Genomic DNA, 24,206 nt, shown 5'->3' with positions numbered 1-24,206 from the left:
TCAGTTAGGGTTTTGAAGGTAATGACAGTGAATTTATAGATGAGTTGGAGGAGGATTGACATCTTTATGACACTGGATTTCTTCACCCAAGATCACAGTGTATCTCCCCAGGTTTACCACTATTCTTTCATTGTAGTTTATAGTTCTACCCTTAAATTCTGCAATATTTATTACAAGGTTCCTTAGAGTTTTTGTTACTGAGATACCACTTTTCGTTTATCAGCAGGCAAAGATAAAAAAGGTTTCTAACACTCTGTACTGGTAAGAGCATGCAGAAACAGACATTCCTATATTTTATTAGTGCAAGGGCAAATTAATAAATACAACCTCTTTGGAGTACAATTTGTAACAGCTCTAAATTTTCATGCATATTTTATTTGACTAAGAAATTCCATTTTCAGGAATTCACAAATACATGCACATACATATGATGTTTCGTGTGTATAAGGATACTTAAGGCAGCATGATTATAAGAGCAAAAATTTTAACAACCTACTTGTGCACTGGTAGAAGACTAGTTCAATCAACGATTAAAGTTCATCTTAAGGAAACACTGCGTGGCCATTAAATAAAATGAGGCAGCTTTATAAATACTTACAGGAGAAAATGTTCAAGATTTTTGTTTCAAATGTACATTACAAATGTTTCAAATGTTTATTACAGATGCACATGTATTCACATGTGTGCACATAAGCACACATACTAGCTACGCATTTTCTGATTTGAGTATAAAGGATGCTGCTTTCTACACTAGAACAGAAAGGGAACCTGTATTCTCAGAACAAAAGAAATGATGAAGGGCAAGAGGCACTGGTCTCTGAGACCCCTCAGACCTTCGAAGACGCCCAGAACTCACACGGCAGGATGAGATTTCTGAGGCCTCGGTGTGTCTTGCTCTCCACAACTTCTTCTACGCCCTAGACCCTTCCCTGTCTTGATGATCCGCATGTGCCCTCTTGCCTTGGTGAGAGAATGGCACTTTAGGAATCGGATTACAAAGGCGTCAACTGCCTGGCTTTTGGGGTTCAGTAGACTCAACTGGAACACAAACAAAAGAATTTGGAAGAACACCTGAAGAATAACAACAGAGCCTCCCTGCCCTGTACAAGAGTCAAAGGTCCCCTGAGCAGAGTCTGTTGACAATGAGTTTGTGGCATCAATAGCCACTCATGTCATACACAGAGGGCTCACGTGGCCAATCTTAGGGTGGTTACAACAAGAATTTTGGTTCCAGTTCAGTAGGACAAGAAAGTCGTTGGTGGCTGATGAGATGGAAGAAATAAGGGAAGACCTTTCTGGAGTGTCCACAACACGAAGCTAAAAAGCCTGGTGCCTGGATCTTTCTGAAGTTATTTTTCTCATACATCTTACACTGGGAGCTGGCAGGATCCATCAAGTCTTGTTTCTGGGCTCAGAAAGAGGCTGACTGGGGTCAAGGTCATTGCTCAAGTCTAGGCCTCCCCAGACAGGCAGCAACAGAGTGCTCCTGCCTCCCCATCATGCTCTCCAGGTGGATCCTCATGGGACAAGCTTGTGGTCTGTGACCTCCCTCCCACTTTGTCACTCTCTTGGTATTACTGAGCCGTCTTCTGAGCAAAAGGGGTAGTTTTCTGAAAACTTTTGTTTTTAGAAGAAAAGATGTTGCCTTTTAAAATACATGTAATCATGACTTGAAAACAAAATAGCAGAATCTTTTCCTATACTTTGTTAGAAACTACAGTATTTGTTTTTAATGGAGTTGGATGGTTAGAATCAATTCCAGAATACTACTAGGGTCACTGGCATCAGTTGGGTTTTTAAGACAGATTGACTTTACAATGTCAGGCATGGCCTTTACCTTTAAACATATTATTCTAGGGGCAACACAGAATATAGTGAAGGATGTTTCACTCTTATTGGGACTTCAGATTTACGAGACTACCAATTACGTAGTTATACACTTTATTGTACCCAGCACATATCAGGAAACTTGTCGTGGTTAGACTCACATACAAAGAACAGCAATAATCTTGTTGAATACCACAGGAAGTTATTTCTTTCAGCAATTCTTACTATACAACCAGAAATGAAAGGAACAGATAGAGCATGTGTGCTGTTTGGGATCTCTGTCTTAACTTGGATGCCCCTGAAAACAACCCTGAGATAATCACTTGGATGTAGGAAGTTTACTCGGGGGGACAGGGTGGGGAGAGTAAGACACAAAGGGAGCGAACGTAGGGGTGTGCTGATGAGCAGACACCAGTGTGGACAAGGGGGGCACATCCTGCTGGGAACTCTTTGAAGGGTTATGCAGACCATATCTCAGAATAATCTCACCAAGTCAATGTAGTGTATTTATCCACCAATTTCCAATCAACGAAGGTATTTATCCACCAATTTCCTTTCCTTAATGATTGGGGTTGCTTAACGACTGCAGATAAATCCCTAGCACTCATGGCCTGCTCTGCACGAATGGTGAGTGCCCTCCCTGATGCTGGAGCGACCCTCAGCAGGGCAGGGAGATGCAGGCACCTGAGCTTGTAGCCATCTCTGTGTATGGTGCACGGCAACTGTCCACCTGCAGCTGCCGGTGACCTTGGAGCTAGGACGGGGGGATCTAGAGCTCTGAATCACCCATGACTGCTAAAATCTCTTTGGGAATTAAAGAAAAAATGTTAAATATATTTTTAAGATCCCCTACGGTGGGAGAGGAATGGTTGAAGGGAAAGCAAAGAAACCTGGAGTCCTGCTGGGTCTCTGAAAAGTGCCCTAAGACCTTCTCCAAGTCCAAGTCCCACAGCAGAATTTGTATGTAGAGGTAAGTCACAGACACCCTAGATAGGGGGCACCAAGATACAGTCCAGGCCAATGTCAACACCGGAGTCCTCATCAACGGCACGGTGTGGGAATGGAGCCTTTCCTGGGTTTAAACTGTGGGTTTGAGAGAGTCTCTCAGAGTTCCCCATGTGCCCAGAAAGAGTGGCAAGGGTTTGTCACGGAAAGCCAGTGACCCGAGGAGGCATGGTGTGTGGAGAGCAGGTGGAGGTACCAATACCAGCACATCTGCAGGGAAGTATCCAGAGGCCATGGGAGCAGGGCCCTTTCAGAGGACCCCAGCATCGATGGGTGACAGCGAGGAGCACAGGTGTGCTCTCGTCCAGCGCCTAGGGCCTGATAGCTCAGACCCTGTCCTGCAGAGAGCGAGGGGAGGGAGAGACTTTGAAATTCCTGATATTGGTTCAAGTGCAAGGCTGGAGGAGAGTTCTTATTTTTGCCATAAATGAACTTGTGAACACTCGCTCTGCTCAATGTGATTCCTCAATGTGGGTTCATGAGTTCATTTGTGGCAAAAATAAAAACTCTCCTCTGGCCTTGAACATCTGTGTCTGTGACCCGAGGCTTATACACACAAAACTGAGTTCCCTTGCTTCCCCCTCAGGCCTACGCAGAATCTATCCTGGACCAGAGAGAAGCGACTTGAACTTGGATCTCTTCCTTGTCATGTTCAGGGAGGTGTGTTCTTTGTGAGAGTGCCTGTGAATCTTAGCTGACCTGGGAGGCATCTGGCAGGCTTGTTGAAACCCAGATGCCTAGGCCCACCCCATAAACTGAATCAGTATGTCTGACAAGGGCCTAAGAACAGTCTACATTCTTGGCCACCTTTGCATTTGAAGATGACCTTGCTGGTGATGGCTGGGTGCGGAGAGGATCTTAGAGACATCCTATGAGGCTGCCAGTCCTCCCCAAGGGAGTGTGAAGGCTGTTCTCTGTCGGTGCTTGCCCTTGTGACATTTAAACACCCAGCCACACTCTAACCAGTGGCACTGTTCTTTCCCAGTACAACCCGTGCCCGGCGTGAGCACTTGGAGGGCAGAGGTGTCGGGGCTGTGTCAGAAAACCAGGCAGTGGGGTGGGCCAGCTCACGCAGGATCCCCCCAAGTAGTCTGAGTAAAGGGAGGACTGCAGTTGGCTGCTGGTGGTGGCATGCCTCCCACTTCCCTCCCACCCCGCCCCGTTCTAAGGCCAAACGTGGATACCACCCTGGGTGTTACCTTATCACCAACAATCCATTTAGTGCACAGAGAAGAGTGAACATCAGATCTCATCTCTGAGAGCCATTTCTGTGCTGTATTGCTGAGTCAGCACTGCCTGGGTGGGAGAGAGGAAGATGGAGCTACTGTCAACAGGAGAGAGAGTCAAGGGGGGAGGGCAGGCACCCCAGGACTGTGTCCAGGCCCTGCTCCCTCAGAGAGCCCTGGACTGGGGCAGCATAACCCTGAAGACTTTGGGCAGTGAGTAACTGAAGGGACATCCCTCAGGGAAGTCCTGTTTCTAAGGCTCAGAGGAGTAAGGCGTAGAGAGAAAGGGTTTTCGTGTTGTGTCTGGGGATCCATCACTTGCTTGGTCTTGTTTCTGAAAAGAAGACATGGAGAAGAAAATCCATCCCAGCCACACAAGGACAGGAGCTAAGAGACAGGGTTGTAGACTGAGGCTGTGTTGCTGACGTCCGGGTGCTGAAGGAAGCGCCGGGCTATGAGATTAGCAGCAAAGTTATACCCCTGCGAGCTGGCCACTGGATGGGGCACAGCAGCACGTATGTGGGACATGGTCCCCGCGGCCTGGGGTTGGGGGATCCTGCTGCTCACCCCAGTCCCGATGACCCTGAAAAGCCTGGGGGACTTGGGGAGAAGTCTGGGTCCCACACCATGTGGGGATGTAACACTTGTTACATTTCCCTGAGCGGGACTCCTACCTTGAACTGTCTAATGAATACTTGGGGGTCCCCCAGGGGTCCATAAGAGTGAACTTTCCTGGGAGCCTGTGGGAGTCAGAGCCAGGGTCAGCATGGCGGAGCCCCTCTGTGCCTGTCATCCCTAGATGGTCCGTTCCAGCCCTAAGCCATCCCAGCAGGTGCGGACCAACTTGAGGAGTTTTGAGGTCGCTTTGTCCATTTGGGGACCACCTAGGAATTTTATCTCCTTTAGGAGACCAAGATCCTTAAAGTATCATCCCAGGATTATGTGGAGTCCTTTTAGGGCTGACCCAAACCCTAGAGCCTCGGAAGACACACAGACCTTGCTTATATTGAATCAGAAGAGCTGGACACTTGCCTCTGTATCCACTGGACAGATGTCTGAGTGCCTTGTGTACGCCAGACACAGGCCCAGTCTCCGGAGAAGCAGCAGTGAGCAGACGGAACCTTCTCTTGTGGAGATGACCTTTTATGAGGGTGAGACAATAAAGAACTGAGTAGCTTACTTCTCAAGTGTTGAGAAGAACCACGGAGATTCTCAAAGAAAGCAGGAGAGGACGGACCTGGAAAATACGGTTCAATCCACCAATTCCGAAGTGCTGTCCCACAGGGCACTGCTCTGGGAAACGGAGAACACCCACACATAACTCACCATTCCACCTCTGACTCCCCGGATGGTGTCAGGGGAAAACACACCGGCACGCGTGCACACACACACACGGGGAGAAGCAACTGGGTCAAAAGGCAAAACGTTTTTTTGTGACTTGTTTGAGCTCACATTCTAAGATCAAAATCAAAACAGAAACCATAAGCAAGTCACGTCATGAATTCGCCATCAGCCGTCTGGCCCCGCCCTCTACTCCTGGCTGCAGGGCAGCCATGGGCTTCCCAGACATCGGGAAAAATCCACCTCACCGTGATAGTTCCCCTTAATCAACATCCAGTGGAGAGCTCCGAGCATGCTCGATTCCCTGTGCTCTCTCCCGCACGCACGCCCCCCCTCCCTGATCCCGCGGCTTGTGGCTTCAAACACCTTCTACGTGCCGTGCTGTGGCGATCTGACTCCCTATCTGCCGCACTCGTCTATCCAGCTGCCTCCGCTGCATCTCCGCTTGGCTGCCTAAAAGACACCTCCAAATTCACAGGTCACCAGCTGGGCCACTGCTGTTCACCTCCTGCCTCCTCCTGGCCTCCCTGTCTCAGTGGATGGCAAGTCTATTCTTCCAAACACTCAGACCAAAAACCTGAAATCATCCCTGACTCTTACCTTTCCCTCACACTGCATATCAATCTATCGGCCAAACCCTTCATGTTCTTCTTAAAATATGTCCAGAAGCTGAGCACATCCCACCACCTGCACCGATGCCACTTCGGTCCACGTCCTTATCATTCTCACTGTGAAATGAATGCCTCAGTGGATGCCCCTGCTTCTGCCCTTTGCCCCCCTCCCTGTCTAATCTCAACACAGCAGCCAGAGCCATCCAGCTGAAATCCGAGCCAATGCATCTGTCCTCCACTCACGACCCTCCGAGGGCTCCCACCTCCCTCAGAGGTAAAGCCGAAACCCCTGCCATGACCCCTCCCCACCATGCCTGTCCGCGTCCGTTCCCCATCACGCGGCCCCTCGCCCCCTCTCCCCCAGTCACACGGGCCCTCTGAAGCTCTTCGGACAGGCCGGGCACACTCTCGCCTCCGTACCTTCGCATGGGTTATTGTCTCCGCCCCAGAAATTCGTAGGGCAGCCACCTAGCCCCCCTCCTAACACAAATGCTACCTCTTTAGCAAAACTTCCCTCGCCATTTAGTGTCAAATTTCAACCCCTAGCCCGGGATCCCTAGGCTCTTTCCCTGAAATACGTATTTTCACCATCTGACCCACTGCAAATGTTAATGAATTACCTGTCTGTCTTTCCCACTAGACTATATGCTCCACAAGGCACAGATTTTGGCCTGTTCTGTTCCTTGCTGCACTCCCGGTCCCCAGAAGAGTTTGGGCACACAGTAGGTGCTCATTAATACTTGTTAGTTGAATGAAGTTTTATGACTGAAGAAGCATGCCACTCCTCTTCCAACAGCATCCCCCCCCTCAGTGGCCAGCACATAGTAGGCATTCAGATGCTCCTGTGGGCAGAAGAGGCTTCCATGAGCATCCCTTCATTCAACCAAGCTCAGGCTTCCCGAGCTTCCCTCATTGTCAGAGGACGGGGTTGTGGTCTCCAGGAAGCAAGGACGAGTCTGGTCTAGCTTTACAGACACCTGTGGGAGGCTGAGGGTGCAACCCGACAGCTAGCATGTTGCATCTACATCACGTGTACAGCCTTTCTGAAAACAGGAGGGGATACTCTTTCCTGCCCCTTTGGGTGGGGCAAGAAGTCTCCCTGGGAACAAGATTCAAATCTGAATCCCTGGCATGTTTCTGTTTGGGTTTGGTCCTAGCAGTGACGACTTTTATTTTCCTCCGGAACTGTGTTCCACGGGGTTGTGCAAAGCCTGGGAACAGTGAGGGCATTAGGACCAGGAACGAGGCATCCGCCTGGCTCAGGCTGTGTCTGGCAGAGGGCTCTCGGCTGAGCGCGGAGCTATGTGTGAAAGGAAACCAGGCACTGCCTGCCGGCTTCTCATCTGTTGATCTGACGTGACTTGAAGCGTCCAAAGGATGACGGCTGTCAGCTCTGCTGGACGGAGGACCCACCAGCTCCCCCCAGACATCGCATAGCAACCTGGCCACTCATGTGAGGGGGGAACGAAACAGGGGACTAAACACCTGAGCAGAGTGGAACAACTGTTTTTCCCCAAGGAGAGAGAGAGAGTCAAAGGGGGCAATCCATTTCATTTGAAGTCCCTGTGAATGGGCTTTCAGAGGGCAATTAAAGAAATCCACTCAGAGAGGACCTGGGGTGGGACTTGGGTCCTGTGGCTTTCTGATTGTAAGTGGAGGCTGGCCTTACACACGCTGTTGGCAAATGTCAGATGGGATAAAAGGAGCGGGTTAAGTGACTGTCAAAAAACTTCCAGGTGGAACCAGAAACCCAGGTTCTGCTGCAAGCTGGAAGGAACCTGGAGCAGGAGGAGAAAGCGAACTTGAACATGACCTGTTGCACTTGGCAAGTTCCAGCAACATGCTCCTAAAGAAGAGATGCAGGCATGGACCATGCAGACTGCACTTCCTGGTGCTCTTGCTGATGCTGGGATGCGCGCTGCTGATGGTGGCCCTGCTGCCCCCTCCTCCGCACGCCCTGGACCAGGCCGTTACAGCTCAGGCTGCCCAGCATAGTCAGGCAGCTGGGTACCGCCTGGACTTCGGGGAATCCCAGGAGTGGGTGCTAGAGTCTGAGGATGAGGACCAAGAGTACGGTCCTTTGGAGAGCCTGCCGCCTTTTATCTCGCGGGAGGACCAGCTCCTAGTGGCCGTGGCCTCGCCCAGGATCAGAAGGAACCAGAGCCAGGGCAGGAGAAGTGGCAGCTACAGGCTCATCAAGCAGCCGAGCCGGAGGCTGGACCAGGAGGCCCCAGAGAAAGACTGGGGAGCAGAGGAGGAGGATGAGGAGGTATCTGAAGAAGATGAGCTGACGACGCTCCACCTGGAGGAGGCGCTCAGCGCCCGCATCCCCCTGCAGAGGGCGCTTCCCGAGGTACGGCATCCGCTGTAAGTAAGGCCCTTGCTTTCCCTTCCTCGGTACTGGGGTGCTATCAGCAAAGGCGGGGTACAAGCTTTCTGCACTCTGCCTAGAGCAGCGCTTTCAAGGTGTGGCCGCGGGAGGAGCAGCCGCACGCCTCACCTGGGAACCTGTTAGACGCACGGAGTCTCAGACCCCGCCCAGGCCTCCTGCGTCAGAAACCCTGGGTGGCATCCTCTGATCTTTCCAGGCCAGAACCACCGCCCTACAGGTCCTAGAGAACACAAAGGGAGCAACTCCTGCTTGTTCCTTCCCTTCCCCATCCTGCGTCCTAGTCCTTCTGTCTGGATTTTCGGGTCAAACAGCTTTATCTACATAACGCAGAGGGGACACGGAGCAAATGATCTCCAGGCACCTTCCAATTCTAATACTGTGACTCCACTATATTTTGATATTATGGTTGTTGTTAGTGTTTGCTTTTATCTTGAATCAAATAATTGCAGCTAACATTAATGTGGCTCTTGCTCTGTGTCTGGCTTTAATCTGAGAGCTTCTCATGAATTAACTTGTAAGGACCTTACAGCTCTGTTGGATGGGTGCTCATAGTACCATATTATGCCTATTTTATAGGTGTGAAAATAAGGCACAGAGAGGCCAAGTGACTTCTCCATAGTCACACAGCTAGCAGGTGCCAATGCAGGGATTTGAATTTAAGCAGAAGCTCCATCTGCCTGAACCACCATTCTATGCCACCCTCCTTAGTCCACTAAAGGGACAATTCCAGTGCCCAGGAGCTGGAATACTGCGGTCTGACTTGGCAGGGTGCCCACCTCCCCAGACCAGGAGCAAACTGGGATGGCATGCAAGCTGTGCCCAGGGAGATGGTGGGCTCATCCTATACACACCTGTCCTCTTCCCTGCCCTCACACCACCACGGCTGGCTGCAGAGAAGGGGGCCTGGTTAGCAGCAGCCAGGGGCAGCTGGTTAGTTTGGGTGATCTTGGTCCCTTCCTTATAAGCCACATCTCTTTCAGAGCCCAGAGGGTTTCCTGGGAAACCGGTGTGCCCCCCACCCCCTGGGAGAGAGGGTCCATGTAGAGCAGCAGCTGGGAGCAGGCCACGTACCCCTGGGATCCCCACAGGGTCTCATGCAGCCTGACACGGTGGCCGCTCATTCTGTGCAAGTGCAGGGCAGTGCATGGGAGTGATGCTTGCTGATACTGTGTGCCTGGGTGCCTTGCCACCTCCCTTTCGTCCCAACCCTGCTGTTCTGACTTCTAGTCTTGGCTTTAAAAGCTCTTTTCAGGAAACTTCGAGCCCCAGCCAGCCCCACCCTCCTTTCAGTTTTGTACTCTCTGGAGTTTTAACTCATAACAGCCATTGCAACCAAAGCTGAATGGCCATTGACGTGTCAGTTTGTTCAATGCCTGCTTCCCCTGCTGTGCAGTGAGCCATAGGTTCCAGCACACAGTAAAGAAATGATTGCTGAGTTAGTGGATATAGAGTTTTCAAATTCTTTTCATACATTTTTTCACAGGCCTCGGGCAAGAATGAGTATCTTCCAATTGGAGATCTCTGGCCAGAGGTGTGTGTGTGTGGGACCATGTGTTTTGCACTGTGAAAGTATGCCATTCACATGCGTATCTGTGGGTGCATTGCATGTGTTTGTGCATCATGCTGTGTATGAACTGAATGGATGTTGTACACATGGGATGCATGTAGCACATGTGAGTAGCACATTAAGGGGTGCTTGTGTCTGTTGTGTATGTGGTGTGATACACACAGGCATGGGTTGTATGTTGTCTTGCATGTTCATAATGGGTACATTCATGTTCACATGTGTTGGTGTGTACTGCAATACATGATACACATATATCATGTGCTGTGCATGTGTCGTGGCATGCACACACACTGTGCACATGTGTGTGTGTGTGTGTTGTGGTATGATGTTTGTTTTGCCTATATTTTTGTGGTATGTGTGTATGTGTATTTTGTGTCATGACTGTGTAGCAAGTTTGTGAAGTACTTGTGTGGTTTGTGCTCATGTGTGTATGCATCTGCTGCATGTGTGTTACAAATGTCTTGTGTGGGGGTACATGTGTACATGTGTAAATGTGCTGTGTGTGTTATGCATGTGATGTGAAGTGTATGGATGTGTTGTGTGTATGGCACAGGTGTGAGCAAATTTTGTGTTATGTGTATGTGTATAAGTGTGCTGCGTGTGTCCTGCTGGTGGTATGTAGAATATGGGTGTGTGTTGTGCATGTTTGTGGTGTGAGCATGGATACATTTTGTGTTGTTTGTGTTGTGCACATATGTATGTGTGCACCACTTTAGCGTTGCCTCTTTCAGCTAGGGTAACCAGTCTGTTTCAGTTTCCCTGGAACTTACCTGATTTTAGTACTGAGCCCCTACAGGTAGGTACCAGGCAAACCCCGACGGTTGGTCTCATCTCCAATTTCCCAGGGTTCTCATAGGACCGCCCCCAGCTCTGTCTGGAGGTGTGAGGCGCCCTCTGCTGGCTGAAGTTGGTCCATGCAGCTTGTGCTGCCCAAGACTGGGGCCCCAGACTCCCCTTCTCCCGTCTGGCTTCAGACACCCAGCACCCCTCTAGGATTCTGAAAGGATTCTCTGTGAAGTGAGACAGTAACACCGCCCCCTACGCACTCTCTCTACAGGGTGACTGGACTCTCCTCCTTCCGCCACTTTCAAACCCAAAATAGAACCCATAAAAGAGCAGCTTTATATTCAGCACCAGCGAGCGACCTGCAGATCCAGCACTGCTCCTTTCCCACCAGAACCAAAATACTAAACTTCTCGCTGCTCTGCCTCCTGTTGTAGCGAGCCACACACCGCACCATCATCCTCGCCCCCTGCCCCGGCCCCAGCGCTTCTTGCAAGCCCCTCCTTGACTCCTAACCCAGACAAACCTCGCTGGCTCCAGTTCCCGAACCAAAGCCCCCAAACCAGCCCTGGCCTCTTATAACTACCTGTGGGTGATCGCTGAAGGTCAGTTTGAAAAGTCAACACGAGGAGACTTACTAATAATGAAAGATCAAAACATAAAAAAATCAGTGTAGGAGATCAAAGGGCAAAATATGAAAAGAACGGTAAAACTACAGTGAACATAGAACTAAATACGTTCTATGCGCTAGGGATTCTGCTAAATGGTGTTTACTTGTTTTGTCTTCATGACAAACCTGTAAGGTAGGTCATACCATCTCCGTGTTACGGATGAGAAATCTGAGGACCAGAAAGGTGGAGGGACCAGGGCCAGGTTACTTCACTAGGTGTGTCTGACACTAAAGCCGTGCTCTTCACCTCAATGCTGTATTTTCTGGGCAAGTTGTATAAGCTGGAAGCAATTCCAATATTTCCATCTATAAAATGGGGAGCACTCACACCAACTGGCCCACAGGGAGACACGGAAGAGGAGGCTTATTGTTGCATCCATGGTGGCCCTGAGGAGTTGGGAGCCACTTGGGCATTTTGTCCCAGGGCACAGTGAAACATGGTGGAATGCTCGTGCTGTGGGAAGGGCAGGGTCCACAGCTCAGGGGCAGGCGGAGAATGAATACGTAGATGAAACAAAGAGAAGGGCCCTTGATGCACCAGGGGCTGAGGACTAAGGTGGACTCCACCCTTCCATGCTGCTGTCAGAGGGTGGGGGCCGTGACGGGAGGAGCAAGCCTTCCCCATTCAGCCTCCGGGCGTGTAGACAGCTTCCAACACCCCTCCAGGCTTAGCTCTCCTTTGATCATCCTGGCATCCAGCATCTGGCAATTGTTGTCCAGGATCAAAGACCCCCAGCTGAGCAAGTGCTTTGTAATCTCTCCTCCAGGCAGTGGTCCTCAGACTTCAGTATGCAGCTCTGTACCTAAAGGCTTTGCTGCAATACAGATTCCTGGCCTCCACCCCCACAGTTTCTGACTCAGCAGGTCTAGGGTGGGGTCTAAGAATTTGATTTCTATGAGTTCCTGGGTGCCAGTGCTGCTGCTGCTGGTGATCTAGGACACTCTTTAGGCCAAGCAGGTTGGACAGAGCCGTGCTTCTCAAATTGTAATATTCATGCAACCCCCCTGGGCATCTTGTTAAAACGCAGAGTCTAATTTACCAGTAATAGGCCAGGGGTGTGGCCCCAGATGCTATATTTCTATCTAGCTCCCAGCCGGAGCCAGCACTACTAGTCCACAGACCATGCTTTTGAGCAGCAAGGGGCTACATCAGTGGTTCCCAAGACTATGTGTGTATTAGACTCCCACACAGGGCTTGTCTAAAATGTAGATTTTTCAGACCCTCTCACTAGAGACTCTTCCATAGCTTCAAGTTGGAGCCCAGTGATCTGAATTTTTAAAAGCTGATGTGGGATAGTTTGGGAAATCACTGCTATAGAATGTGAGTGGAGAGGTGGTGGAGTTCTGGGAAGTTCCCTGGAGGAAGTAGTACTGGGATTGGAAGACAGAGAAGAGAAGCATAGAGGAAGGTAGTCCCCCTCCTAACCAGGGGTCTTGTATTTAAACATAAATGTCAGCTCAGCTGTAGCTGGTTCTGTGCCACCTGCTTACTTCAACCCTAGGTTACCCTGGTTTATACACTTACAGTCGCAACTAAGCCAAAATTACGTGGAACAGTGGACTGGGGTTGAATCCGGGCACTGCCTCTTACTGTGTGACCTTCTATAATTACTCAACCTCTCTGAGCCTCAGTTTCCTCAACTGTAAAAGGGAGGTAACAACTTGCATGAGGTTATAGCTCAAATAAGACAAAATATTGATGATTTTTCTCCTAGTATTCAAGCCCAAACAGAAGTTGCCCCTGTCACATTCTCGAATGTAGGGCCATAGGAGTGACTCGGAAAGATGGAAGAAAGTTGGGGGCAGCTGCTGGGACATGATTGTCCTTTCTCTGATCAAGCAGTTCCTTTTCTGCCCCTGGGGGTTGCAAAATAATCACAAACTTGAGGGCACACTAGAATTATCTGGAAGGTCTTAGAAATTGCTCATACCCAAGTCCTATTTCCAGGGGACCAGGCCAAGGATGCCTAGAGTCTCTGCAGAGGGAGGCTATGAGACTTCAAAAGACCCCCACAAAGAAGGGGACTGCATGCCCCTTACATGACTTGCCTCCACTGTGGGGAATGACAGGCTGGCAGCACCAGCCTCAAGTGCAGGCTCCAGCCCTGCCCACCCCTAAGCTCCTTTCCTCTAAGGGATCATCTCCAGGTTGTGTCCCAGCCCTTCCTCCCCCAGCCCTGGCTTGGAAATTGGTGTTCCCAGGATGAGCTACATCAATTACAGGCAAGATGGGCTGAACTTTTTCTCAGAATGTAAGAGGAGGGCTGTATGGTGTTACTTTGCTGTTTGTATTGACAACCAGCCTATACAAACTCCTTGGGAGCAAGAACAGTGTCTTCTTTCATTCACTGAACAAATGTTTATTTAGCAGTTATTAAAGGTCAGAAGGTGAGCAAGACCCAGCCCTAACACCCGGGAGTGTGGGGGACCCTGAGGGATGCAGACAAGCAGCACGCCCATTATACGGGTGGGCTTGGAACTGAGATATGGAAGACCCCCAAGTGAGGGCCCTGCTGATTTGGTAGGGGCTGGGGATCAGTAACCCCCAAGTAGCTTTAGAAAACCCAGCGGAAACTTTTCTGCTCTAGCCCGGCAATGGGAAGGTGGGGGAGTGTTTGTGCCCCAGCCAGGCCATCTGGTGCAAGGCTGTGACTCACTCTCTTCAAATCGTCATCCAAATGCACTTTTGGGGTTCACAGGGATCCTGGAGCTGCGGGGAGAGGGCGTGCATCTGTGATCGTGGGGAGTGGCGATGGGAAGCTAACACTTCCTGAGCAGCTCTCTTGGACCAGGATGCACCCCTTAACCCAGGCAGCACCCCTGGGCTGCAGAAGGGCCTCAGCATCCTTGTGCTGGCCAATCAGGGCGTGTAAAAAGCAGAGCCAGGACTCAAAGCCAGGTTGATTCCATTCCAAAGCCCTAGATCTTTCCTCCCCGCTGTGCTACTCAGAAGATGGACAAATGAGGTCAGACCGGGGTGTGTTTTGGACACATGGGTGTGTGTGTACAAACTGAGAGAGTAAAACGTGCACCTAATATCTGGTTGAAGGACAAAGAAAGCAGCTAGCCCCATTGTGTAACAATGAAAACTCGAGTTTCCCCGTGGGCCCTCCCCGTGAGCTCCTGGTCACACGTGGGCACTGCTTCACGGTAGCCTGTCTCTGCACAGCCGCAGGGACTCCCTCAGCAAAGCCCTGGCCCAAATAGAGCAGGGGGACTGCGCACCCCCACCTGGCAGGAAGAATCTGAGGCCTGGGGAGGTGGTGTTCTGCCCAAGTCCCCTTTTGTGGACCCCTTACCTGTTGCTCTCTTGTTTGTTTATCTACCTGCCTTAATCCTTCCAAGGATTAAGACACATCCTACAATAGCACACTGCTATTGATGAAACGCTTACTCAAGATGAGGGGAAATATGCTTTTGAATACCTTTCCTTCAGTTCCTGGTCCCTGCCAAGCCCCTTCCCACTTCCAGACCTTAGCAGAGGCTGGGACACTGGCTGGAACACGGTTCCCCACCCACACGCCTTCTCCCCTCGGTGTCCTGCCCACTGGCAGTCAGTTCTCAGCTTTCATCCCAGGCCCCACACCCCAAGGGTCTCTGCGGAGCCCTCACTACAAGTTGCTGAATAATTATTTGGTTATCTATTTCATGGGATACAAACTCCATGACAGCAGAGCCTGTCTTGGTCTGGCTTCCCCCAAAGCAGACCCTGACACAAGCATGTGTTGCTCAGGTGAGACAGGGAGTGCTGGGAGGGGCCCCGGCACAGGGAGCAGCCAAGGGAAGGTGTGTTTCCAAGGCAGTTACCGTGGGCGGCTAGTGCCCAGCCACGTGCGGGAGTCTGAGAGACAGTGCATGGCTCATCCCACCTGCCCACCCTCAAGGTCGGCATTGCTGGATATTAATAGGCCAATTCTGTTTTAGTCACTGGCTGAGGGCAGCTCACAGTGGTGGATGGGAGGTTAATTCCCTCCTGCAGGTGAAGGGGAGAGCTCCCCCAGCAGTCAGGAAAAGCCCTTAGGCAGTTGGAAGTTAGGCTGTCCTCTCGATTATAATGATATGGCCTGAGGGGGCATGGGCAGGGGCACCTCTGCTTCCGGTTCAAAGATCTTACCTACTGAATTCATCTTTCAGTCTTCACAGGTAGTGGGTTGTCAGTAAATATCTGTTAAATGGCTGGATGGAAAGATGGGAGGTCAAATCAGAGAGAAAGATAGACAATGCACAGAACCCTCTCAATGACTAAATAGCCTATCTCCTTCCTCTGAGCTTCCTGGCAGCCAAGTTGAAAAAGTAAAGAATGATTCTTATTGTTTGTTCACGGGAGGAAACACACCAGGTCCTCAGAGGAGGAGAAGCTTTTCCTGGCGCTTGTACCTGACAGAATTTCCCACCAAAGCTTCATAGAAGGGGCAGTGATAGAGAAGACAGCACCCTCCACAGCTTTGCCCTGACAGGCAAAGCCGATATAACATTGATGCTCACACTGTCCACTGAAGAGAGCCGAAAGCATGACATCACTAAGCATGACTAGATATAAACAAATCCCTAAGGCAGCCAAGGCAGTGGGATCTAACTACATTGCTTTTTGAGGGTCTTAATTAATTGGTATAGATAGTCCAGAACATATGAAGGGGCCAATGAAGCACATGTCCTGCAAATAACCCTCCATTATTGTCACTTTGACCTGGACACTGGAACCCAAGCCTAAATCCAGAACATTCTCTAGCACATTAGTTCAAGGTGGCAATGTATGTGCTGGTTAAGAGCACTAGGTTTGGAGTCAGACCAACCATCAGCTATGTGCTGTGTAACTTTAGGTGGGTCGTTTCAGCTCTCCGGGCTCTGGTTTCCTCATCTGCAAAATGGGAGTGTTTACCCATCATTTAGTGCTGCATAATGCACCACCTCAAAAGTTAGGGGCTTAAAACATAGATAAATTGGACTTCACAAAAATTTAAAAGACTTGTGCTCCAAGAAAGTCAAAAGATAACCCAAGAATGGGGGGGTGGGGAATAGCAACTTACATATCTGATAAAGGATTGATATCCAGAATGCAGAAAGATCCTTGTAGCCCAACAATAGATACCAAATTTATAAATAAGCAAAGGATTTAACAGACATTTCTCAAAAAAATATATATATATATAAATGGTCAAAAGCGCATGAATAGATGTTCAAATCATTGGCCATTAGGGAAATGCAAATCAAAGCCACAGTGAGATACCATTTTATCCCCACTATAATGGTCAAAATAAAAAAGACAATAGTAAGAGCTGACAAGGCTGTGAAGAAGTTGGAACCCTCATATGTTGCTGATAAGAATGTAAAATGGTTCAGCTGCTTTGGAAAGTGGTTTGGCGGCTCCTCAGAATGTTAAACGTGGAGTTACCCTGTGACCCAGCAATCCCACTCCTACGTATATACTCAAGAGAATTGAAAACCCGTGTCCACACAAAAACTTACACAAGTGTTCATAGCAGCAATACTAATGATAGCCAAAAAGGGAAACATGCAAGTGGCCATCAGCTGATAAATGGACACATATAATGTGGTCCATTTAAGCAGTGGAGTATTATCAGTCACTAAAAGGGAGTGAAGTGCAGACACGTGAGACAGCGTGGTGAGCCTGGAAAGAAGCCAGACCCAGAAGACCACAGATTGTGTGATTCTATTTATACGAATTGTCCAGAGTAGGAAAACCTATAAAGACAAAACACAGATTAGTGGTGGTCAGAGGGCTGGGGAGTGACTACTAACGCAGAGGGGGGATTTGGGGGGCGGGTGATGAAAATGTTCTGGAATTATTTAGTGGCTATGAGTGCACAGCTTGGTGAAAACACTGAAAACTACTGAATCGTACACTTTTATTAAGGTGAATTTTATGGTACATGATTTCTATCTCAATAAAGTTGTTATTAAAAGTAGCGGCTTAAAACAATAACCACTTATTTGTTCATGAGTCTATGATGCAAGCTGGGTTCAGCGGGGCCCTCCTGCTGCCTTCTGGGATTCCATGATTCAAGATGGCCTCACTCACAGCAGGCAGCTGGGGCCGGTCCTCTGCGGAGCCGCTCCAAGTGGCCTCTTGTCCGCCTTTACACGAGACAGGCTTCCTTCCACGGCATCTCAAGGCAGCAAGGCCTCTTGAGGCTTAATCTGGGGTGTCCCAGCCTGTCCCTCCTATACATTCTGTTGGTCACAGAAAGTCACAAGACCGGTCAGGTTCAGAAGGGGGAGAAGTAGATTCCACCTTTTGATGAGCAATGTGATCAAGTCACATGGTAAAGGAACGTGCATCCAAGGTGGACAGAATTATTGGGGCCATCTTCACACCCATGAAAATAGCTATTTCACAGGGCAGTTGGAGGACTGAATGCGATAGTGCATGCACAGTGTTCAACACAGCGCCTGGGGTACAGGAGCACTTGTTATGTGGTGTTCAGTGTGTCAGTCAGGTTGATCGTCCTATAATTTAATTGTGTTCCCGATTTGGTCCTGGGAGGAGGTGAAGGCAACCACCACCTGCTCTGCCTCATTAAACTGTGGCTATGATGGGTATCAGTAAGATGCTAACATTACCCGGCCGGCCCGACCCCCTGCACCCCCTGGTGATCGTAGATGCAAGGCTGGCAGGGTCTTTAGACACTGCACAGTGCGCTGCTCACCTGCCAGCTGCGGGAACTGCAGCCCAGAGAAGAGAGGTGGCAGCCTTGTCCAGGGCCCCTTCGCTCCCCTCACTCAGGGGATTTCAGGGTCTGAGCAGGATGGAGAGTCTTCTTCCAGCACGCATGGTGCCTCCCTTCCGACACTTGTCTCACACTCTTCCTCCCGGACCAGGACCCTGGCTCAGGCCGTGACGTGGGGTGGGATCCCTTTGCAGGAGGGTCTTCGAGGGGAAAGAGGGGGGTGGGACGTTGTCTTGGGTGAAGGCGCAGGTGTCCCCGAGCTCAGTGACTCGCACGTCACAGAACGACGGGCCGCGGGTTGTCCTGTCACAGATGTGCTCTCTGGCCGCACAGTCCTGTTTTTTTAGACGTTGGATTAGTGGCCAACATTTGAAAATTGAAAATCAAGAGATTTCCTGTAAACAACTGAGATGTGTGGCTTTTTCTGCAAACCAGAAAGCTCTGGCGGCCCTGTGGTGAATGTCCCCCGGTAACGTTGGCGACTTTTCCGTGGGCCATGTGCTCCCCAGCTCACTCCTGCCCTGTGGCCACGGAACACCAGGGACAGTGACCTCTTGGCTGCCTGTCGGCCTCTGCGGACATTTGAGCTTGGGCCCCCTCCACACTCGGCGGAGGGCCAGAGCACTAAGGGGGCAGTGGCCCAGGTTGGCTGTAAGGCCCCCTTTAGAGACCCTTGTTGTCTGGACCGTAGAGGATGTGTTTTAAAGGTTTCCGTAGTTTCTCTGAATCAGGGACTCACACGTTCTCCGTAGCTCTGGGCTCCCCACCCCGCAACACTCCGTGAGGCTGGATAAGAAGCGGGCAGAAGAGTGGGTATGTCCAAGGTGAAGCAGAAGCAGATGACAGGTCCTTAGCTCCACCTCCCTCTCCTCATTCCCCACCTCCGTCCTTGCACCCTCTGGTTCCTTAGAGACCCAGCGTCCTCTCGGTGGCATGAGGGCCCATGAACAGGGGAGCTGGCCCACAATCTGGACCTTTCCTTAGTGTTTCCCCAGCGTCTCCCAAACTGTACACACTCTCATCAGCTGAACAGTTAGTGGATGCTCGCCATCACAAGGGTTATCCTCCTGAAGGGAATTCATGCTGCATTTTAACAAAGTGGAAGCCTCCAGAGCCCCCTGCATGAGCAAGGAGGTGGGAGGCCTTTGCCCCCCGTGGCCTCCTGGGTCATTGCAGACACCTCCCCGCCAGGCCTGTGTTCCAGGGAGCCGGGCCCAGCAGGGGTCTGCCTCAGCCCCAGGGACTCCTACGGCTTTCTGTCTGTGACTTTGTGTGATGGACAGCAGCACTGCCACACTGCGGCTCCAAGGGGCACTGTCACATGGTGTCACACCACATGGCACCCACCGGAGTTGGGCAACCCAACAGCCCCAGTGACGGATATGAGGATTAGATGAGACCACATATGGGAAGATTCCACGAATTATTCCAAGAACCTCTGGCTAGGCCCCCAGCACCAGGAGCCAGCCAGCACGTAGCACTGATGGGAAGCCCACTGTGGATGAAACGCACACAGCCCTCCTCTCGCCTTAGGTCATCTTTCCGTAGCCGTCTAAAGTGACTACTTGTTATCCTCATTTCACAGATGAGGAAACCGAGGCCTAGGGAGGTATCCAGCACTGGGACACTTGCACAAAATAAAAACAAGAATTAGCTTTTATTGAACTCTTACTATGAACATGGCCCTGGGCTAAGCACTGTATCTCTATTAACTCATGGGATCCTGCCAACAACCCCATTTTACAGAGGAGAAACCTGAGGGCAAGTAAGTACACGCTTTAAAAGGACTTCCTGGAATCAGGAGGATTACGGAAGATACAAGTTGGTGGCTGTAGGTGCAAGTGGGTCTGTGGATCTGGAAATTATGGAAGGAAGGGCGGTTATCAGAGAGCTTATGCTCCTCGTCGGAGCCACAGAAGAGCAGACGCAGGATCCAGCCCCGTGACATGGAGCCTCCGCCTAAGACGCTCTAAGCTGACACAGTTTTGAGCGAGGTGGGTGGAGCTGCATTTGGCTGCTCTCAGGGTATCCAATGTCACCCCCTCCTCCCCTCCGCCTATTACTGGGCCTGCGGGCACAGAGGAGCTCATTCCACTTGCCCATCCTCACAAGCCTCATTGTTCCCCACGGGCTGTCAAAGCCCATCCCTGGGATGACGACTGTGGACCCCCACAAGCCCATGCATGCACTCGGTACCCCTTCTTTCTGCCGGTGTCTGGGGGTTACGCAGCCTGCACATCCACAGGCCGCCTCCTCCAGGTCCTTGCTCCCACCAGGAACAATCAATCCCTGCCTCCTCTGAGAAGCACCCAACAGGCCCGAGATGCGAGGCCTTGACAGCGTTTATAACACTCAGCACTGCACCCCAGGGCCAGGCGGAGGGTGCCGGGCCTCCTTGCAGACCACAGGATTCACGAGGAGCCCACGCTGTCCTCCCCCACAAACAGCAGATTATTTCTTGGCTGTTTCCAGCCCTCACCACCTGGCGGTTTCACAGGTGCCGGAAGAGAAGCCCCAGAGCTGTCTGTCCATGTCCTGAGGGTTAAATGAGCTTTTCCCGCGGAGCAGGTCCAAATCCCTTCTGTGGGGGGCTGACGCCAGGACAACCCCCCACAGCTGAGGGAGGCATCTTCTTTAGCTTTGGAATAACTTTCAAGAACCCACGTGGCCTTTCTGAGCCCTTAGCAACCTATGAAGTTTACCCCAGTCACACTCCTTGCCCATTTATCTGTTAGCCACCCCCTCTCACTGTGAAGAGACAGCACAGCTCTTTCCATCTGTAAAACCTAGAAAATTCAGGAGACAAGGAATTCTCATGAAATTCTCTTTAAAACTCCAGCTATCCTGGTTTTCCCTCTTTCCTCCCCGCTCTCCTACACCAACAGGGTCCCGAAGACTCAAGGACACAGAATTCCGAGGCTGGAAGAGCCTTAGGGATTCATTTCACAGTAAGAGCACATCTTCCAATAACAGCAGCTAATACCTGTACAGCGTTTACTCTGCAAGCCACCATGCCTGGTGCTTCCAGAAGGCCACGCCACTGTTGCAGTAGCTCTGTGAGGCAAATGACATTATCGCCATCCTGAGGAAACCAAGGCACCAAGAAGCTAAGTGACTCGCCCACATTCATTGACACAGCGAGGAAGTGGCGGAGTTCCAGCACCGGTGCCCTGCATCATCAGGCTGGACTGCCTCTCTGCAGACACCATCACTCCCTGAGGTCAAGGGGAAGAAGTCGGTCACCCTGGGGCCCTGGCAGTTTAGCAGAGCAGGAAGCTCTTCTGTATCCTGACTTTGAGGAATGTGCGAGGAGTGTGGTCTTAAAGAGCTCCAGTTTCCCTACGAAGCTCTTTCATTGTTGGAGTCCCTCTGAAGCACTGTGCCAAGCACTTGTTTCTTACGCAAGCTTTGCAATAGGTGCTGTTAGCATTGTGCAGGTGTGGAAACACCCACCTCCCGAAGTCCTTCAGGAGACATCTCATGCTACACTATAGAGTGGTTGTTTGAAGATCTTTGTTTTACAAAGATGATATACATGCTAATCACATTGTATCTCCTCCCAAGAGAGCTATAAAATAGCCACTATCTATCCATTCAGTGTTCATAATTATTCTTAGATCCTCACAGCAGGCCCACAAAGTAAATATTGTCATCCTTATTTTTCAGGTGAGGAAACTGAGGCTTACAAATACTGAGTGTATCACCCACGAGAACTTAGGAAGCAGCAGAGTGAAGGTTCAAATCTAAACAGGTCTGATTCCAAAGTCTAAGCTCTTTTGATGACCTCACTTCAGGGACAAACATGCACACATGTGCACACATTTGTGTTGTTTCCAGTCCTCATATTCCCTGGATTGGGGTAGAGAAAAGGGCTAGTACCTTGGGAAGGCATGGCCATGTTCTGCCTTGCGGTGATGAATTTTGGTTCCTATAAAATTGCACCCACAGGAATTTCATATGTCTTTCTGTTCCCAAATTCCTCTCCAGGTCAGCCTCCTGGCAATTGCCCAAGGAATGATTTAGCCTTTTTCATGGCCAATGAATTTATTGAGGCAACATTTCTTTTCATAGCCCTGCAAGGCCCCAGTCCTAGGCTCTTTGGATTTTTGTCTGTGCCCACGACCAGAGAGGAAATGGAGAGACCGCTAAGGAAGTTGGGAACCTGTGTGTGAGCACTTCTAGAGCACTTCTTACAGCAGAGTGGAAATTATTAAAGTCAGGGGCAGTGGAGGAGGAAAGCTCCACTAGGACATGGAAAGGGGGGCTGGGGCTCAGGGAGGAGGAAGGCTGAGGGGGGTAAGAGAAAGATGAAGCATGTGGGGGACGGGGGTTGGGGAGGACTCTGTTATCTTCCTAAAACCTTACCAGTAACTGGTTCCACTCTGGACATGTTACAGGAACAGCCCTGAGCTGAGACTGTAAACGTTCCTAGGAGTTCATTATTTCATTTGTCTTCAGGATGCTTCTAAGGACACTGTCATCCATTTAGGGACTTCTTTCTGAAGTCCATAGAAATTTCCTTTAAAAATTAGTGCTGGGTGCAAAAACTGGTGAAATCCAAATACGGTTTGTATGTGAGCTGGTGGCGTTGAGCTTGGTCGGATCCCGGTTTTGAGCGTGTGGATGCCGTGCAAGGTGGCTGTGTGCGAAGCTGGGCGCAGCTCTGTGCTGTTCTGGCAACCTGCGAGTACTAAGCTATTTCAAAATAAAAAGTTATAGGTGTTTTAAAAGTACCAAAAAGAGCATCACTTTCCCTAAAAAAAAAAAACATAGTATGTGACTTCTCTGACGGTGACAATTCTCTTGCAGAATAAGCTGCCAGGAAGCTCAGAGTCCCATTTAAAATGCATTCTGGAGACACCGAGGCTCCCTGGCCTATACATTCGTGCTCTTCCTCCACATGCTGACTCTCTGCACTTTCCTACTTCCCTGCTCCTGACTGTTCATCCTTATTTATATTTTGGTGTTGTTTTATTGTAGGTATTTCTTGTGAGTTACTTCAAATCCTTTATGGAAAGGAATAATGCACAAATACATAAACTAATAAATGATTGGCACGACTGGTTTATGAGATGGCCATGTGCTTTTGAAAAAATAATTATTTAAGCAACAGGGTGGTGATTGCTGGGGGGTGGGGTAAGGGGACTAAATGGCAATGGAAAAAATATAATAAAGATGAAAACTATTACTTAGCAATTCCGTTTTACTGTTACCTTACAGCACTTACCTGGTATCGAGGTCCCCTCCCACAGTAAGATTTTGCACTCAGAGTTACACACAGGTCTCCCGCTCACTGAGCGTTTCGGACTTGGGGAGGACCCTGCCAGGCATAGGACGCTGTGGACCAGACGTGCAGCGTAGCGTGCGCCGGCACCTCCCTCGGGCGGGGCCAGTCTGGCCGTCACTCTGCCTGCGTTTCCACCGTCACAGGCGCCTCTAGAGGTTGGAAGTTTGGGGTTCATGAGACAACCACTATTCCAAAACAAATACTCCTCTGAGGAGGGATGTGGTTTTAACAGTAAAAACCTGGAGAGATGCACCTTGGAAATGAACTCCAGGGACATGCCCTTTATGAGCAACTGTGAGCCATACCCTCCTGCAGGCAACCGGTTGTTACCATCATTAGTGCCACTGTGGGCTCTCTCGGACAGCTCAACCCGCGCACTGCCATGCAAATACAGCGCCTCCCGTTCACCTGGAGAGGGGGAGGGAGCGTCCAGCCAGCCTCCTGGTGGCGGTAGCACCACGCAAGCCAGGAACCAGCAAAGCGGAAAGGGCAGGATGGCTTTGAAGGAAAATATCCAGCTCTGCCACTTGTTGGTACCGTGGCCTTTACCTAGTATTGCCTTCTAACGAGCCTCAGTTTTCTGGTCTGTAAAATGGGGTAAGACAGCCCAACCCATAGATTATTATATCAGCATATTATTATAGGGTGACCGTGCAATAAAGTATGTACAGGGCCTAGCATGTAGCTGGCATGCACAAATGTTTAATCCTCGCCCCTCCTTCAAAAATATTAATACATATTTATTATGTGCCGGGTGCTATGCTAGGTTTTAGGAATACAAAAACAAAGAAAATATGTCCCTGCCCTT

At 50.2% G+C, this 24,206-nt stretch overlaps 1 protein-coding gene across 2 annotated transcripts in view; it reads left to right on the top strand.

Annotated features, from left to right (window-relative positions):
- Positions 1-7,186: 7,186 nt before the first annotated feature.
- The window catches only part of GALNT15 (polypeptide N-acetylgalactosaminyltransferase 15), a 41,234-nt gene continuing 24,214 nt past the window's right edge, over positions 7,187-24,206 (top strand). For both annotated transcript variants that reach the window (XM_045856698.1, XM_045856699.1), the window contains exon 1: positions 7,187-8,377. In XM_045856698.1, coding sequence (XP_045712654.1) covers positions 7,851-8,377 — 527 coding nt within the window. In that variant the 5' untranslated portion in view covers positions 7,187-7,850. The remainder of the gene's footprint in view (positions 8,378-24,206) is intronic.

This window comes from Phyllostomus hastatus, unplaced genomic scaffold (assembly GCF_019186645.2).
Source record: "Phyllostomus hastatus isolate PE091 unplaced genomic scaffold, TTU_PhHast_1.1 phas_scaffold_129, whole genome shotgun sequence".
In the NCBI taxonomy this organism is placed as follows: domain Eukaryota; kingdom Metazoa; phylum Chordata; class Mammalia; order Chiroptera; family Phyllostomidae; genus Phyllostomus; species Phyllostomus hastatus.
Note: the sequence above shows the minus strand (reverse complement) of the source record. Positions and strands in the feature narration are given on the sequence as shown.